At 33.4% G+C, this 18,060-nt stretch overlaps 3 protein-coding genes and 1 non-coding gene across 4 annotated transcripts; 3 read left to right on the forward strand and 1 right to left on the reverse strand.

The window, feature by feature from the left end:
* The first annotated feature begins 1,019 nt into the window (after positions 1–1,019).
* On the forward strand, positions 1,020–1,737 carry LOC131645193 (ferredoxin-1, chloroplastic). Its single transcript, XM_058915857.1, has one exon. The coding sequence runs from the start codon at positions 1,130–1,132 to the stop codon at positions 1,574–1,576; it is 447 nt and encodes a 148-aa protein (XP_058771840.1). The 5' UTR covers positions 1,020–1,129; the 3' UTR covers positions 1,577–1,737.
* A 208-nt stretch (positions 1,738–1,945) lies between these two features.
* LOC131645192 (MLO-like protein 4) lies at positions 1,946–5,339 on the reverse strand. The gene is made up of 15 exons (XM_058915856.1): positions 5,008–5,339; positions 4,863–4,920; positions 4,541–4,767; positions 4,319–4,435; positions 4,168–4,231; positions 3,989–4,080; positions 3,815–3,889; positions 3,658–3,743; positions 3,509–3,558; positions 3,377–3,417; positions 3,105–3,275; positions 2,968–3,003; positions 2,800–2,867; positions 2,631–2,691; positions 1,946–2,544 (listed from the first exon to the last, which is right to left on the reverse strand). Exons 1-15 carry the CDS (start codon positions 5,131–5,133, stop codon positions 2,182–2,184), a joined length of 1,635 nt encoding a protein of 544 aa, XP_058771839.1. The 5' UTR covers positions 5,134–5,339; the 3' UTR covers positions 1,946–2,181.
* Positions 5,340–10,466: 5,127 nt separating this feature from the next.
* TRNAR-UCG (transfer RNA arginine (anticodon UCG)) lies at positions 10,467–10,540 on the forward strand. Its single transcript has one exon. It is a non-coding gene; the product is annotated as a tRNA-Arg (tRNA).
* Positions 10,541–10,599: 59 nt separating this feature from the next.
* Positions 10,600–14,141, forward strand: LOC131645194 (cleavage and polyadenylation specificity factor subunit 3-I-like). Its single transcript, XM_058915858.1, has 2 exons — positions 10,600–11,186; positions 12,224–14,141. The coding sequence occupies exons 1-2, from the start codon at positions 10,749–10,751 to the stop codon at positions 13,892–13,894; spliced, it is 2,109 nt and encodes a 702-aa protein (XP_058771841.1). The 5' UTR covers positions 10,600–10,748; the 3' UTR covers positions 13,895–14,141.
* The last annotated feature ends 3,919 nt before the right edge of the window (positions 14,142–18,060 follow it).

Raw genomic sequence — 18,060 nt, forward strand, 5'->3', positions numbered from 1 at the left:
TTCATACTTACCATGAAGTAAGTCTATTGTGTGACAATAAAGCTGCCATAAGTATTGCTAAAAATCATGTGCAACACGACATGACAAAGCATGTAGAAATTAATAGGCATTTTATCAAGGAGAAGATTGAAAATTGATCAATTTCTCTTCAGTACACACCCTCAAGTCATCAAATAGTCGATATCTTGACCAAGACACTTCGTAGAGCCAACTATGAAAACTTAAGATTCAAATTGGGCATATGATAGACATCTATGACCCAATTTGAGGGGGAGTGTTGGTTGCCAATCTATTAGTTGGTGATCTGCAGCCATTAAGACACATTTATGCAACCATTAATAAGAGACAATAATACAAGTTTTATAGTTGTATTATATGAATACATTTATATGTATTTACCTAACCTTATATATAGGAATTACTTCGAGTTAATTAGAATTTAATTAGTTTCTTTCCTTACTTGTACTTCTAAGATTATTCATATAATGTACAAACTAAATACAAAATACAGAATTTCTACAATAATTTATCCAATAAAGATTGTTCATGACAAAAGATTGTTTAATCTTTGTAACCAAAAAAAAAAAAGATGATTGTTTATTAAACTTTTTATAATTAAGAAATTATTCAATTAAAACTCCAAACTAAATGGTCTAATTACTTTTATTTAATTAGAGACTTTCATTTTTAAGGTCTTTCATATATAAAAATACTTATGCAAATGATCTTGCAAACACTATTTTTGATCAAAATTTTTATTTGATGAAATAGTTTTGAAACTGTATTAGTTAAGAACAAATATAAACTACCCTATTTTAAATTTTAAAATTTATTTACTTTCTATGCATTGAAATCTTTTTATAATACTAGTAAGAAGTAAAAATTACTATAAGGTGAAGATGTTGCCAACAAGGATTCACCAACAATATGTGGTGATAAAAGAGATAGATAAAGTGAGGCATAAAACAATGCCACATGGCAGATAGGGTTGCATGTAGTTCATATAGCAGCTTGTTCCAACCACACTATCTCCACAAGCTCCTATATTTCATTCATTCATTCATTCTCTATCTTCTCATTTCCATCAACACAAACACAAATCAGTGTTTGTTTTGAAACCATAGTAGTAATGGCAACCACACCAGCTTTGTATGGAACTGCTGTCAGCACCTCCTTCCTCAGGACTCAGCCAAAACCAATGTCAGCCACAACAAAAGCCTTTTCCAATGGCTTTGTTGGCTTAAAAACCACTCTCAAACGTGGAGATCTTGCAGTTGCCATGGCTTCTTACAAAGTGAAACTAGTCACACCAGAAGGCACTCAAGAGTTTGAATGTCCAGATGATGTTTACATTCTTGACCATGCTGAGGAAGTTGGAATTGACCTCCCTTACTCATGCAGAGCTGGCTCTTGCTCTTCATGTGCTGGTGTAGTTGTCAATGGTGAAGTTGATCAATCTGATGGCTCTTTCCTTGATGACGAACAGATTGAAGGTGGCTTTGTTCTTACCTGTGTTGCTTATGCTAAGTCTGATGTTGTTATTGAGACTCACAAGGAAGAAGCACTCACTGCTTAATTTTTCAACTCTCATGTTGCTACTATGATATGATATGATATCATGTTATGTATGTTTCTTGAATTTTTACATTTTGTGTCTCTACAATGAGTAGTAACTCTATTAATTCCTTCACTTGTTTGTAGTAACATGTGAAGTTAATAATGTTTATGTTTCTGTCATTTTTCTTGTTTTTTTCTCACAATATTATATGAATTTTGATATTTTTCATCTAGTGTTTTTGTCTCTTGAATATAGATTTTCATGTCTCTCAAGTAGTTCATGTATGATTATCGTTAGGGCCGTCTCTGAGGGAATACAAGACAGACTATCGTACATGTCCAAAATTTGACAGGGTTAATCTGTGACTAAATAGGGTCTCATAAAATACATAACACGCTCAACCATAAACCATGACCGTGATTATGGTTAGGGCCGTCTTTGAGGGAACGCAAGGCAGACAATTGCATATGATCCAAAATTTGACCTGGTTCTAGTAGTGTGATATATAATATACATCTATGTTTGATAGAGTTCAAGAATGATTTGCATTATCTATACTAAACTAAATAGGATTCTAGCTTGTTATGCAGTAGAATTTCGAATATATATGAAACATAAAATTGTCATGTTTTGTGAAACAAATCTAGAAGAGTTTCGACTTTAGTCTCGTCTCTGTCGCCAACATCGTTGTGATGCGAATCATGGAGGTTGTTGATAGAAGTCATAAAATTCAGCTGGTCTACTGAAGTTACTGTCATCTGATTCAAAGACTCTAAGTCTAAGGAAGTTGTTCGAGTTAGCGTCCCCGATACGACTGTTATCTCGTCCCTCTCGTCGATTGTTGATTCTAGGGAACATATTGATCTTGCTGTATGCGAACGAAGTGAATGATCGTGCTTCGACTTCTGTTTTACTCTCTTACACCAACTGTGTAAAGACTCTCTTACACTTTCGGTCACTAGCGCCTTCTTACATCGCGATCCCATCTACAGAAACAAAAAATACCTGTCACATTTTTGTTCGAACATGATTGGTTTCGACCGAAATTTATGCAGAGAAAGTTTAAGCCAACCTGTGAAACTACTATATTGAGGGGTACTGTCATATAGCTACACCAGAATTGAACAAGAACTCTGCAAAGAATGAAAGTTTAGAATCAAGAAAACGAAGTATCGTAGAATCTCGAGAATTAGTCGATAAAGTATAGAATGTATAAATTTTGAGAGCGAGATGAAACCGACCCTGATGTCAACCGAATGATGATCATGTAATGATGTCTCATGAAGCATGACTGTTCTTTAAATCCCCACTACGAAAAAAAATGATCAAAGAATGCGTCGAGAAGATTTAGTTCAAGTAATAGCATAGATATAAGCATCGATAAATTCTCGAAAAATTTTAAACCTTACCAATGTCCAAATAAACGAAGCCATTTCAAAAGCATTCTGCGTGAAGAATAGAGAAAATAAGAACAGAAAATCAAAATAAAACAACTAAGAAGAATGGCGCGACTACAAAATATTACAAAATACATTACATAGTTTACCTGAAATATCACAAATTGTATCAGCCATAGAAGTATATCCGGTTTATTGAACCAAAAAAGGCCGTCGCGCGGCTTTACTTGTGTACTGGCAGATGGACCCTGGTGCTGCCAGACTTCAAGTGCTAAAGTGGATACAACATGTTGAAGTTTTGTACCTATTACCATCACAAGCTTTTACGCGTAGCGAAATCACATGTTAAACTGAAATAATTTTCGATGGACTAGTATTCATTTTGATTTGTCGAAAAAATGAAACAGATTGTTATACTTACAATTGCAGGTATAAAGGAGAACCAGAAGTATATATTCAACCCTGCAAATTTAGAAACTCGATTATCCGAAAAAATCAACGAAAACACTTCTTTCAATCGACACGTGTTCTATCACGAAAAAATGAAAGTTACCGTGGATGTTTACGAAGATGCAGACGATAGTATAAATCCAAAGCGGCCAGCTGCGAATTCGAAACAGGTAATTTTCAGATCATAGATAGAGTTCGAGTTCGAGTTCATCATTGTTGAAAACTTACACTGATTTTCAAAAGAGTTCATACCTTATTCCTAGAATGCCATGAAATTCATCTTCCATGCTTCGAACCATATATTTATGAAAATCGTATGATAATGGCAATTTATGTTCCTGCAAAGTGGTAATATAGAATATCACATCGGCGAGGAAGATTAAATCGAAAGAAGAAATACAAAACTTACAGTGATGAAACCGAGACGGAGTGCAAGGTAATCCGATTTTTGTATAGAACTTCTAAACTGACGCAGAAAACATAGCTGCGATATCAGATCACACATTGTCATCATTCTAAACGCGCATTAGGCCGACTCTAAGAAATTTAAGAAGTAAAAGGAATAATATCGACGAAACTTCACCATCCAGATTAGTATTGGATTCCTGCTCCACGGATGAGACGTGTGATGGAAAACAAACGTTGTTTGCCGCCTCATCACCTTGTTTTTCTTTCCTGCAGAACAAAACTATGCCAAAAATCATTACTATATTCGAAAGAAGCAACGAAGACTCGGCGCCATTCTATTTATTTGTTGCTTACCTGGCACGTTTCCATCGATAATAGCCATTGTAGCCTGATTTTCCCATCTGCACCAACTATAGATCTACAAATACATACAACAAACAAAAACTAAACTACTTATCTAGATATTAGTATTTACAAGAGCGTCGATACAATTGTGATGACCGACCTTGCTCATCGCTAAACCAACCGCCAAAACACTATACAGAACATGAGTGATCCCGAGAACAAATAAAAACCGATGCAACTGCTCAAGACCCTCGTATGAAACAAATGGTTCATGACCCTGCATTCATCAATTAGTATTTTAAGAAACAGCATTTCATTTCGGTTCGTTTAACAGAAGATAACATAACATTCTGCATTTTACAATTGAACTATGTTATGTTACCTCTCCACATTGATGAAGTGCAACCCTATTTAGTCCCTTCGGAATACTACTAGTTTCATTGGAGAAAGATGAAGAGTGTTTAATCACGACATTCTCAATCACGCCAAGGTCAGGTTGCGCACAAGTATAGAATCGGCTGCTGAATAGCGATGAATTTACACAAATCTCAGAGATCCATCTCGCGCTTTGTGCCAACAACAACGAGATAAGCCCAAGCAGCATCAGCTCTATCAAGAAGAATCAGTACAAACTAGTTAAAAATTCTGATAAAAAACTGAAGATTCTGCATTCTTGAGTTATAAAGAACATCATGCTTAATTACCTTCTTTAATTTTCTCGAGCGAAGCAAAAAGCGCCTTCCTTCTCGTCTTCTTCAACCACTGCACAGCCAAGAAAAAAACAAGTTTCATCAGATTTAAGAAACTAGTTGCTTTTACTGGTCGAAGTTACATTCATATGCTGTTCACCTTTCCGAAACGGTATATAGAACGCTCGACCAAGAAGCAAACAAAAACCATGACAGTAACAACAGATGCAACCGAGTATGTAGGCGTTTCAGCAAGAGAACGACCTTGCTGCATAACATGCTCCATTTTCTGTTCTTACATCAACACAACATAACACAGCATAACATAACATAATCCTTTAGTTCTAATCCAAAAAAGATGAAACCTTAAAACATAGAAGAATCACTCTTCTGATAGATGGGATCAAGAGGAAGGAAAAGAGAAGTATCTAAGCTAAGAGAGTGTTTTTGTTTTATGTGATGCATGTGGAGAGAGTATATTATAATATTGCAGATGCAGTATAGATCCTACTCACTTTTTGATTTCATCATCATATTTAATATACGAGACTCTTTGTTTAATGTTATTGGCTATGACACACACATTCTACACAAACCATGCACATGGAGAGTTTCTCATTGTCCAAGGTTCTTGTTACTAACAACTTTTAGATGGTAAGTTGCAATGGGACCAAAGGTCCCCTATAAAGAAAACAGGTATGGCTTTATGATTAATTAATTTGTGTGTATATGTAGTAAAGTGAGGAAAAGTATTCAGTTCTGTGACAAAGACAACAAAAGGAAATAGAAAAGGAGTTGAGTAATGTGGGAAATGTTAATTCTTTTTCATTGGTAAAGGACATAATTTGTATTGCTTTCTTGTGTAACTTATAATGGTCATAACATGGAAAAACTTTTTCTTAAAGAGGTTTGTTTTGAATTATCGTGTATTATAATTCTATAAAACTTCAGGGATTAATCTCTATAGTTGCGCACAGAGGATATTTAATTTTTATAAAAGAAAAATATTATGTGTCTTGAATGTTCTTAATTTATCACTTTTCTAGATTTAACCGGATTTGATTATTTTGTTTTCTTTCTATTATTCAGATCAAATGCACACATTAACAAATAAATATGTATATGCAAAATCATGCACTCACAAGATCATTATCAGATGATTTGACTATAGTAGACTTAACATCAATTGGAGCTTTTGATGCAACACAATTAATAAAAGTAGATCTAACAACAACAAAGTCTTAACACCGGTAGATTTAACTACAATAGTTTTAAGAATAACATTAACTGCCTAATACTCAATATCAAGTATAACATTAGTGTGGTTTTTGAGAAGTATTGCAGCTACAATGTCAGGATCAATCACAAAATATTTAGAAGTGATTTCAACATGAACTTGTAGATTTTTTTTTCCAATAAGTACATAAGGAATTGAAGCTTGTGATGTTTCTTGACCAATTGATACATTCTTTGATGAACTACATATGTATAGTCCTTTCTTGGATTCATCGCACTAAATAGAAGCAAATCAATGTCTCTCTATGCATCGTATTGTGGTTTTCGATAGTGCCTAATCTTCAAGCGCCATATCAAGTCTTTAACACTTGCTATGAGGTTTGGGGAAATGCTAAGAAAATTTTCTCGAATGATGTCCACTATCTCTACAGTATCATCCTTAATCTCAACTCTTTGAAATTGAAGAATATGGATATGCACACGTATCTGAGTAAGTTTGATTTGTAGAAGGATAATTTTTCAACCCTAATGTGTCATTTACGAATAGTGCAACATCTCATGAACAACAATGCAACAAGTTTTTCATGATCATGAGACTTACGGACTGCCACCAGAACTCGATTCTGTACCTAACCATATTTTTATCGGGATCCACTATTTCTAACTATGAATTAGTTAGTAAACAATTGTTGCGCTAAGCTACTCCTCATGCTTTTGGACAAGTATTTACTCTATCTTCCACTGAATTAAATGCTCTTGCTTCCCACGTGGCCAATGTCATGTTTTTTTTTTTTGTTTTTTATGATGACTCCTGAGAAGACCCTTCATATATGGTGATTGTTCTTCCATATGATACTTTTGGTGATGACTTTTCAAAATCTTCTTTTACGGATGACGAAGATACATTGGATGTATTTAAGTTCCTTTCTTAACCCTTAGGGTGTGTTTGGTTCGGGATAGATGGATGAGAGGGGAGGGAATATTTATAATTAAATGTGTTTGGTTCAAATTTATGAGGGAAGGGGACGGGAGCAAAACCCCTCCAAAACACAATTTTTGCGTCCCCCCAAATCGGGGGGATTTGGAGGGTAGGGGAGGAAATCTGAACATTAATATTTTAAAACTTATTATAATTATTATAATATCCTCAGTTTTATTTTAATATTTCAAAATTATTCATTTTCTTTTGTATTACTGCCTTCTTCTGTGTGATTTTTCTCGATTGCTTCTATCAACTTATTATAATTATTCTCCACCTTCAAATTATTTAAAAATATTTGTCCTTAATATAAATCATAATCATTGTAATTTTTTTATATTTTTTATAACTCTTTTATGTTTATTTATATTTTTTCTTCTAATTTTGTTATGTATCCTATCCTATGTTCTTTTATATCAAACTTTAAATCTTTCATTTTAATTTTTTTTTAATTTTATTAAAAGATTTAAACCATTTATATTTAATAATAAATTATTTTATGTATTTGATGTGTTAAATAATTCATTACGATTTAAAAGTTGTTATCAACATATAGTTTAATTTGTTTTTGAATATTTTATTTGAATTAAGTGAACTAAATTTTTTAACATTATGTAGTAAATTATAACTTTTTAGTCACTCGATATTAGAAATTTTACTAACAAAAAAATATGTATAAATTTTCACATTTGAATATCATATTGTATCACTTATATAAGATAATAAGGATAAAAATGTAAATTATTAATAAAACCCCTCCCCTCCCCTTCTGAACCAAACATATTTTTAATTAAAATCTCTCCCTTCCCCCTCTCATCCTCTCGTTTGAACCAAACACCTATCGAATTAAAAAAATCCCCTCACCTCCCCTCCCATTCCATCCCCTCCATTAAAATACCTCCCATTTCTCTCATTTGAACCAAATAGACCCTTAAGGATTTTAATCACTTCTCCCAGCTTCATGATGATTTCCTTTTTGTTTGTTCGTTTTTGAAATTCATCAAAATAATATATATCCTTAAAGTCAAGTATTGAATCATATTTCAATTTTGGAGTCTTAGATATATGTTAGAAATAAATTTTATGAGATTAAAATTGATATTTGAGTACCATCATTTATAGGTACTTGACATCTCAGTTGGAATTTCACATATTTCATAAAGAGTGTCCCACAATTTTTTTATCTACGATACAATTAAAAGCACAAGGAACTCTCTAGTACTTAACGCACTAATAATCAAATACTTAACTTGAAATCCAAGCTGCACTTTTTTTTTCTTTTCTTCTATGATCCACACATAATTTGGTTTGTCTACTAATTTATTATTTTTAAAATGAAAGTGACAAAAGGGTTGTGTAAAACAAAATTCCAAAAATCACAATCAAGTTAATCAAATTTTTTAATTCTTTATTTCCATATATAAAATTTTCACCACCAAATAATGGAGGCGTGTTCAAGAAAATTCCCTTGTTAAAAATAGAATAAGTATTTGAAATCATTATGTTTCTTCCTGAGTCGATTATTCTTATAATAAAAGTTAAGTTTTAATACCATTTATTGACCAAATGACTCAAAACACAAGAGGGGGAGGGTGAATTGTGTTAGTTCAAAAGACATTGTCTAATTACACAAGTTTAATTTATAAATTTTTTAAAGTTAATTTTACTATGCAAATAGAAATTAAGCAGCAAAGTAGAAGTAAGAAAACTGATGGAAATATGTGGAGAAATTAATAAAGCATGTAGAAAATAAAGTAGTGGAAAGTAAATAAATAGGAGAAATAGAGCATGCACCTGCAATTTATACAAGCTTAGTCTAGCCTCTTAGCATACTCTTGCTCTGGAGAGTTTCCTCTTGATAGTTCCACTAAAGATGTGAGCTTTTCACAAGGTATGTCCATAAACCTTCTTACAACCAAATATAGATTTTAACGGACTAATCATAGGAACCAAACATGGAATTTTAATAGAATAATCTCTAAACCAAACAAAAAATTTTAACAGACTAATCTTTAAATCAAACGAGAGATTTTAATAGGCTAATCTCAAAACAAAAAACAAGAGCTTTTAACTAGTTGGTTTTAGGAACCAAACAAATATTTTATTTAGTTGATCTCAAGAACCAAACAACTTTTTTTTAAAAAAAATATTACACAATAGACAACATCTTTTTTAGTAAATTATAATAATACCACAATACCATAACAACAAAATCTCAGAGATGTTTTTCACTCTCAAAGAATTAAAGCAAATTCGGCGAGAAATGAAAAAAGATGAAATAAAAGAGAGTAGAAACTAGAAATAATAGTTACGAATTTGATTTCTGATTTAAAAATGCAATTATGACAAGCCCTCTAGGAAAAAAATTGGCTAAAAAAAAAGTTCCACAAACCTTTTTAATGACTTAATCAATTAATCTTAGTTATTAATTGATTAAGAGCTTTTAAAAGACGACGAAACTAATCTAAAAGAGAAAACCCTATAACAGTTTTGTAACTTAACCGATTAAGAGTATTTCTAATGGATTAAGGATTCTTTTGTATTGCTCCAATTGATTGGACTTAGTCTGATAGTTATTCCAAAGGTTTTATATGTGTTTTAGTAATTTGAGGGGTTCAAAAAACATTTCGAGGGTGTTTGTATGTGTCTATTAGCTACCTTAGTACTCTTATCCTTTTATATTTCATTGATCACTCAGACACAAAATTTGACGATCTTTGACACTTTCATTCACACCCTTGAAACTTCACCCTTGAAACTTCAAGGTTCCTTACTTGATTCATTCTTGATTTAAACTTCATCTATAACTTGACTATACTAACTCACGAGATAGTGATAAATTTATTTATTTTCTTATATAAATCAGATATTCTCTGCGCGCAACTGTAGAGACTAACCTTCGAGTTGAAGAATATCATAATAGACAACAAAACTCTCTTTCAAGAAATTTAACACGGTTGCATGTCCATAACTAAATTCAAACAAAAATTTTATGATTTTCAAATTTTTAAAAAATTAAAAAATTAAAAAAAATAATTTATTTCATATACTTTTTCATGTGAAGCGTGACATTAATTTTATGGCTATTTTTAGACAAGTTTATAATTTCTGCTATTTCACTAAACTCACATTATCTTTTATCCGTTGTGGTTGAATTTCAAATTGTTCATCATATACTTCAACTCATTTATATATGTCCAGTTTCTTAAAAGAAAAAGTTTAATCTTCACTATATGTTCTTTTTCTCCAACAATAAAATGTAAAAGAAAAAGTTTAATCTTCACTATATGTTCTTTTTCTCCAACAATAAAATGTAATACAGTTTCTTTTATATTTAATTTGCAACATTTGTCATATTAAATTATTAGTATTATTATTATTTAAGAGAAAAACTTATCACCAAGGACCGCATAGCGCAGTGGATTAGCGCGTCTGACTTCGGATCAGAAGGTCGTGGGTTCGACTCCCACTGTGGTCGTTTATTTTTTATTTCAACTTCATCATTTTTGTGACACAAAACGGCATCGTTTTAATTCACACAATCACCAAAACCTAGCGTCCTTCATCATTTTTCTGTAACAAAACGACACCGTTTACATTCACACAATCACCGTTGTTCCTTGTTTGTTGCAGAGAGAAGAGTAAACACAAATTTCAATTCTTGAATCGGTATCGGAATCGGAAACATGAGTTCTTTGAAGAAACGCGAACCGAACGTAGCAACCAACAACAGAGAAGCCGAAGATCAATTGATCGTAACACCACTAGGAGCCGGCAATGAAGTCGGTCGTTCTTGCGTCTACATGACCTACAAAGGCAAAACCGTTTTATTCGACTGCGGTATTCATCCAGCTTACTCCGGCATGGCGGCGCTGCCGTACTTCGACGAGATCGATCCGTCGACCGTCGACGTACTTCTCATCACTCATTTTCATCTGGATCACGCCGCGTCGCTTCCTTATTTTCTCGAGAAAACTACGTTCAAAGGTCGGGTTTTCATGACGTACGCGACGAAGGCGATTTATAAGCTTTTGCTGTCTGATTATGTTAAAGTCAGTAAGGTTTCTATTGAAGATATGCTTTTTGATGAACAGGATATTAATCGCTCCATGGATAAAATTGAGGTTAGTGTTTGATTTATGATGATTAAATTGATTGGATTTAGTTTAGGGTTTTTTTTGTGTGTTTTTAGAGTTGGATTTTGAATGTATTTGTTGATTGTAGTAGTAATTGGGGACACTATGGGTTATTCAATTCTAATTCATTAGATTTAGGGTTTTATTTCTTTGGTGAAATAGAAGGGTTTGTAACCATCGAATTCAAGTTGAATGGCTGAAATGGACGAGAGCCTTAGGGTTTTCATGTGGTTAAAAATCATCAGGAGAATAAAGTAAATATAACAGATATGAGGATGTTGCATTGGATGGATGGTAAGACTAGATGTTATAAGATTAAAAATGACAATACTAGAGAGAGGGTTGGGGTAAGATGATGGAAAATGGGCTTAGGTGGTTTCAGTATGTAGCGAGAAGAGATGTAGATTTTGTTGTAAGGAGAGTATATTTGAGGGATAAAATGGAGAGGAGGCCAACAACTAGAGATAGAGGAAGATTTAAAGAAATTGTTAAGAAAGATTCCGAGATAAACAAATTGGATAGAAGCATGGTATTGGGTAGAACATTGTGTTGGAATTTAGTCCATGTAGCTGCCCCAACTTAGTGGTATAAGACTTGGTTGTTGTCGTTGTTGTTGTATTTTTCTTTGGAGACATGTATGTAATTACAATAATGTTTATGTTTGTAGCTTCAAAGCTTAAATTTATATATGTCAAACAGTAGTTTTAATTGGTGGTTGCTGGTTACTGATTTCCATCAAACTCTTGTAGTGAATGGTATTAGATTTAGGGTTTTATTTTTCCTTGGAGGCATCTTATTACAGTAATGTGTACTTTTAGCTTCAACATTTCAATGTAATATGTTAAACAGTAGTTTTAGTTAGTGGTTTGCAGGTTAATTGATTTCCATCAAACTCTTGGAGTGAATGGGATTAGATTTAGGGTTTTATTTTTCCTTGGAGGGCATGTAATTACCATAATGTGTATGTTTGTAGCTTCAACATTTCAATGTATATGTTAAACAGTAGTTTTAATTGATGGTTGCAGGTTATTGATTTCCATCAAACACTTGAAGTGAATGGTATTAGATTCTGGTGTTACACTGCGGGCCATGTCCTTGGTGCTGCTATGTTTATGGTTGACATTGCCGGTGTTCGAGTCTTGTATACAGGAGACTATTCACGTGAGGAAGACCGGCATCTTCGAGCTGCAGAGACCCCACAGTTTTCGCCTGATGTCTGCATTATAGAATCCACCTATGGTGTACAACACCATCAGCCCCGGCACACACGAGAAAAGCGGTTCACTGATGTTATTCATTCGACCATTTCTCAAGGGGGTCGTGTGTTGATTCCAGCTTTTGCTCTTGGTCGTGCGCAAGAGCTACTGTTGATCCTTGATGAGTATTGGCAAAATCATCCGGAACTCCAGAATATACCTATCTATTATGCTTCTCCTCTTGCTAAAAAATGTTTGACTGTTTATGAGACTTACACCCTTTCAATGAATGATAGGATTCAAAATGCAAAGTCAAATCCGTTTTCCTTTAAGCACATCTCAGCATTGAGCAGCATTGATGTTTTCAAAGACGTAGGGCCGTCTGTGGTGATGGCGAGCCCTGGTGGACTTCAGAGTGGGTTGTCACGACAATTATTCGATATGTGGTGCTCTGATAAGAAAAATTCTTGTGTTATACCTGGGTATGTTGTTGAGGGGACATTAGCAAAAACTATCATTAATGAACCTAAGGAAGTTACTCTCATGAATGGTCTCTCTGCACCTCTCAACATGCAGGTTCACTACATTTCCTTTTCTGCCCATGCTGACTCTGCTCAAACAAGTGCTTTCTTGGAAGAGCTCAACCCGCCTAACATAATTCTTGTTCATGGAGAAGCTAATGAGATGGGGAGGCTCAAACAGAAACTTGTGACTCAGTTTGCTGATCGTAACACTAAGATCCTCACTCCCAAAAACTGTCAGTCTGTTGAGATGTATTTCAATTCACAGAAAATGGCAAAAACCATTGGGAAGCTGGCAGAGAAAACACCACAGGTGGGTGAAACCGTCAGTGGTTTGCTAGTTAAAAAAGGCTTCACATATCAAATAATGGCACCCGATGATCTCCATGTCTTCTCCCAGCTATCAACAGCAAACGTTACTCAGAGAATTACCATCCCTTATCCAGGTGCCTTTAGTGTCATACAACATAGACTGAGACAAATATATGAGAGTGTTGAGCCGTCAGTGGATGAAGAATCTGGAGTTCCAACGTTGTTAGTTCATGAACGTGTGACAGTGAAGCATGAGTCTGAGAAGCATGTCTCCTTGCATTGGACAGCAGACCCCATTAGTGATATGGTATCAGATTCAGTTGTTGCTCTAGTTTTAAATATTAACCGCGATCTTCCAAAAGTAATAGCTGAATCAGATGCTACAAAAATTGAGGAAGCAAATGAGAAGAAGATAGAGAAGGTTATGCATGCTCTCCTCAAGTCACTCTTTGGAGATGTGAAGGTTGGAGAAAATGGGAAGCTGATAATTAACATTGATGGCAACGTGGCAGAACTTGACAAAGAAAGTGGTGAAGTCGAGAGTCAAAATGAAGCCCTCAAAGAAAGAGTAAGAACAACGTTCAAGCGAATTCAAAGTTCCGTAAAGCCGATTCCTCTTTCAGGAATTCAAAGTTCTGTGAAGCCGATTCCTCTTTCACCATCATAGGTTGTGACATTATAACCACTAAGAAATACTAGTTCTGATGCTCCACTAACATGCAAGAGATTTATCATGACATGTACTTATTGGTCTGTAACATGAACTTCGGCACAACATTTTTTCGCTCCAATTTTACTTCATTTGCATTTAGCATCCAGCTTCTTTTAATTTAAATATGATTAAGTTTTGGTAGATACAGATTCGTCTTTGTGAAGTCTCCCAGGATTTGTGATGTTCAATAAAGAAACATGTTTAGAATCACAAGGTCACAAACATGCAGTGCGCTCTTACTAAATTTATGCAAGTTAATCATTTCATCATTTAACAATTTGAGTTTAAATAAAACAAAAAACTTTATTAACCAAATTAAAGTTGAACTTCCGCATGTTCAATTCAATCGCTTGTGATTCGCTCAGTTTTGAACTAATTACTAACAGCCATTATAATAAATCCTTTTAATTTTTAAGTTAAGAGATCCTTATATAAGTAAACCTCCTCGGATAAGTGAAATTTGCACACTTCAGGATATCATTTAATATTCTGACAATATTTTTCAATTCATATTCTTAGCAATGATTGTCAATGTAATCTGGTTCGCTTGCGTAAGGAATATTTAGAAGGCTAGAAACGGCAAGGATTTTCGTAATAAGGAAGTGTGTCTGGATAGGATGTTGGAGAATGTGAAACTTAATACTCGGAATTGGCTGAAAAGTAAGTCTAACAACATCAAACATAACATAGCTATGTGGTGACAATATCCAAATGGCTGAGTGATTAAGAGTTTATTGTTGGGTTTTGGTCGAACTGATAGAGCTCAGAGGTTTTGTTAGCTTTATGGTTGGCTGGGTTTAATATTTCCAAGGCTTATCCGCGACTATTTGGTAGGAGATGGTTTGCGAGGCAGTGGTTAGTTCAACACTTGGAACTAGTATCAGTATACTTCGCAGAGCTAACTGGTGATCGGTGGTCTGCTGCGGGATCTGTCATAATTCGGGATAGCACGGAGATTCCAGTCCTTAGTGTGTAGAAGTGACTGTTGCGTGAGTTGGGATGGTTTTGGTATCAGTGCAGGTTGGGGCTCTGGCTTTCCGTTCCGAAGTTCTGGTAGGTCGCAAACAATTTGTTGATCTTGGGCGTGGAACACTGTCAAAGTTCGGATGGTTGGTCTTGTCATCGTTAGAACGAAGTTGATCCTAACTGAAACTATATGTTTCTATTGATGGAGATTGCAACATTTTGTGTTAAGGAAGATTGGTTGTCTCGACCGTGGTGTTGGTGTTGAGGTAGCAGCATGGAATTGCCATTACTCTTGGTTCTGTAGTGGATGTGCATTCCTATGCCGGTCCTTCTCACCAAATTTCTTGATTTTATTATTCAATAATGTAGTCGCCAAATTTCTCGAGCTTCGGCTGATTGCAGTGCAATTCTGTTTCGAGTATCGATTTGGATGATTTTAGCGGTGTTTACCTCTTTGACAGTGTTGCGAAAATACTCATTTTGGATGATAATGTTGACTTTTAACATTTTGGATTGGTGGAAGATCAATTCTTCAAAATTCAGAGTTCTTTTTGCCATAGCTCGTGATGTATTTGATGTTCAAGTTTCCACCGTGGTGTTTGAGTCATGCTTCAGCACTAATGGACGTGTTCTTGATATTTATCTTAGTTCTTCGTCTCCTAAAATGACTGAAGCACTCATCTGCACTCAAATTGGCTATATACTTTTGGCTTCAAATTCAACAAAAATGATTTTGATCATTTTAAAAATTCAGAGAAGATAATTCAGGGTGAGTTTTTAAAATTTGTAATGATTTATTCATTTAAATGTTATTATACTTTAAACTAATTTAGTGTCTTTTGCATACCTTCACAATAAGGTTGTGGAGTTATAAGGAGAAAATGACATTCACCAAGGGTGAAACAAGTTGATGTGATTAAAGAGCCTTTGAAATTAGATGCTTTTGAGAAATTGAACAATCTACTGAAACTATTTAGCAGTTGAAGTTATAAAAAACCAACTGTTATGTTTTTATTAAGAAGATCCTAAAGTCCCACATTAGTTAGAGTATTGAAATTGTATATATAGAGGGACACCCCTCATCTTACCAATCAATTTTGTAAAGATGAGTTAGGTCAAATTCTAATATGGTACGCACCAAGCCCAAAATAGTGTTGGACGTCACAAATTAATATCCACGCACCAAGCCCAAAAGAGTGCTGGGCGTGAGTGGGTGTATTAAGATTATATATAGAAAGACACTCATCATTTTACCAACCAATTTTGTAAGGATGAGTTAGAATAATTTATGCAATGCTATTGTTTATATTATGTTTTAAAATGATTTATAAATTGAATTCCATCATATTTGTTATTTTCAAAATTTTGAATTTTGTTTCCTAAGATACGTTATAGTGATACTGCTCGTGTCATGTTTCTTGGGAATAAAAATCAAAGGATGATGGCATAAATGACATAAAAATGGCTTACAGTAGTTATATTTTATTAACAGAATTTGTTTGTTATTTTAAAAACAACAGTGCTATATTTACACAATTTTTTACACTAAATACTTGAACAATATTTTTTAAAATAAAAAATAAACCTATAAATAGTGCTATATGATAAGTGTCCATATAGATAGTATATGAATAGTGATTTTTAGTAATAAATTAAAGTTGGTTAATATAATATAAAAAAATTAATTAATAGAATGGTGAATTGATTAATAAATGTTCGGATATTAAAAATAATTTTTAACAATAAAACAAAATTGATTAGTACAATGTTGGTTAATAAAATTATAAATTTGATTAATAAACATTCAGATTTTTAAGAGTTATAGAGTTAATTAATAATATTAAAAGAAAGTTTATTATTATTATAATGTTGTACTAATGGGTATAGATGAATATAGGTTAAGAATATCATTTTGCTTTTAAAAAAATTGAATTCTAAGTGGACAAACTTTTTAGGCGTCTTCATGGTTTATAATGGAGCTTTAAATGGTTTTTTAATTGATTTTGTGAGCAAAGTACATGTCAATAAAAAATTCATGCTAATATTATTTTTTATGTATATTATTTATTTAGTACATGTCACTATCTTATTGAAAAATTTATGAATAGTCCTGAACATTAGAAATTAATTGAATTTAGCATTCCATAGACATCAGAGTTTGTTTCTATGCTTCGCTTCAGTTGAATTTTTTTAAAAAAATATATATATTTTGGTGTCTTTAAATTTTGACACAAATATCTAAAATCATGATTTATGCAAATTCCTCAAGAAAGAGTAACTGTTTCAATAGGGTCAAATATGAAAGATAAACAAGAAATCTCAGACTCAATTTTCTCATATAAACTTGTCATCTAAAACAAATACAATATGCTTGAAAAATATATCTAAAGATTAGATAATTTGACAACTAAAACAAGTACAATTTAATGCTTGAAAAAAATATCATTTTGATCTAAGTCATCATTTTTTTTTATGGCAGATCTAAGTCATCTTTTTTTTTTTTTTGGAAATAAAGAGATTATATAACTAAAATACAATGTATTACAAAGCAATCCAGAGGGTCCCGCCTATAGTAGCAAGCTCACAAAAATGATGAATTTTGTTTTTGGCTTTCTTTCCTATTTTCTCTCTATTCTCTTTTCAAAATATCAATAATGAATAATAAAAATCCTAAGTGATGGAGATCTCTCAAATTACACAAAGTTTTTCTTTTCAATAAGACAAAAAAAAAAGATTGTTATTCCTCTTGCCTCCTTAAGTGACCAATAGAAACCAATAGCTCCAAAAAGTGCTTTTTTGCTGTCTTTCACGCCACCTTGCAAACATGCCACTCAAAAGTAGGAATTGGAACTAAAACACGCTGGTAGGATTTTCTTCAGTTCGCGGCGCAAACATGGGGACGCGGCGCGAATAGAGTGGATTTCCACTTCTTGGCTTGGTTTCTTGGTACTCTTGCTCGGCTCATTCTTTGTGATTCAAATCTCCAACTTCTTGAAGCAAAAACTCTACAAACTAGCAAACAGAGTGAAATACCTACTCAACTAGAGTTAGAACAAGAATAATTGCATTTTTGCCTATTGTGTGATTAAAAACATATGATTTGAATAGGAATTGGTTAAAAGGGACCAATAAAAGATGTGAAATTTACTACTATT

Source organism: Vicia villosa, linkage group LG1, assembly GCF_029867415.1.
Source record: "Vicia villosa cultivar HV-30 ecotype Madison, WI linkage group LG1, Vvil1.0, whole genome shotgun sequence".
Lineage (NCBI taxonomy): Eukaryota > Viridiplantae > Streptophyta > Magnoliopsida > Fabales > Fabaceae > Vicia > Vicia villosa.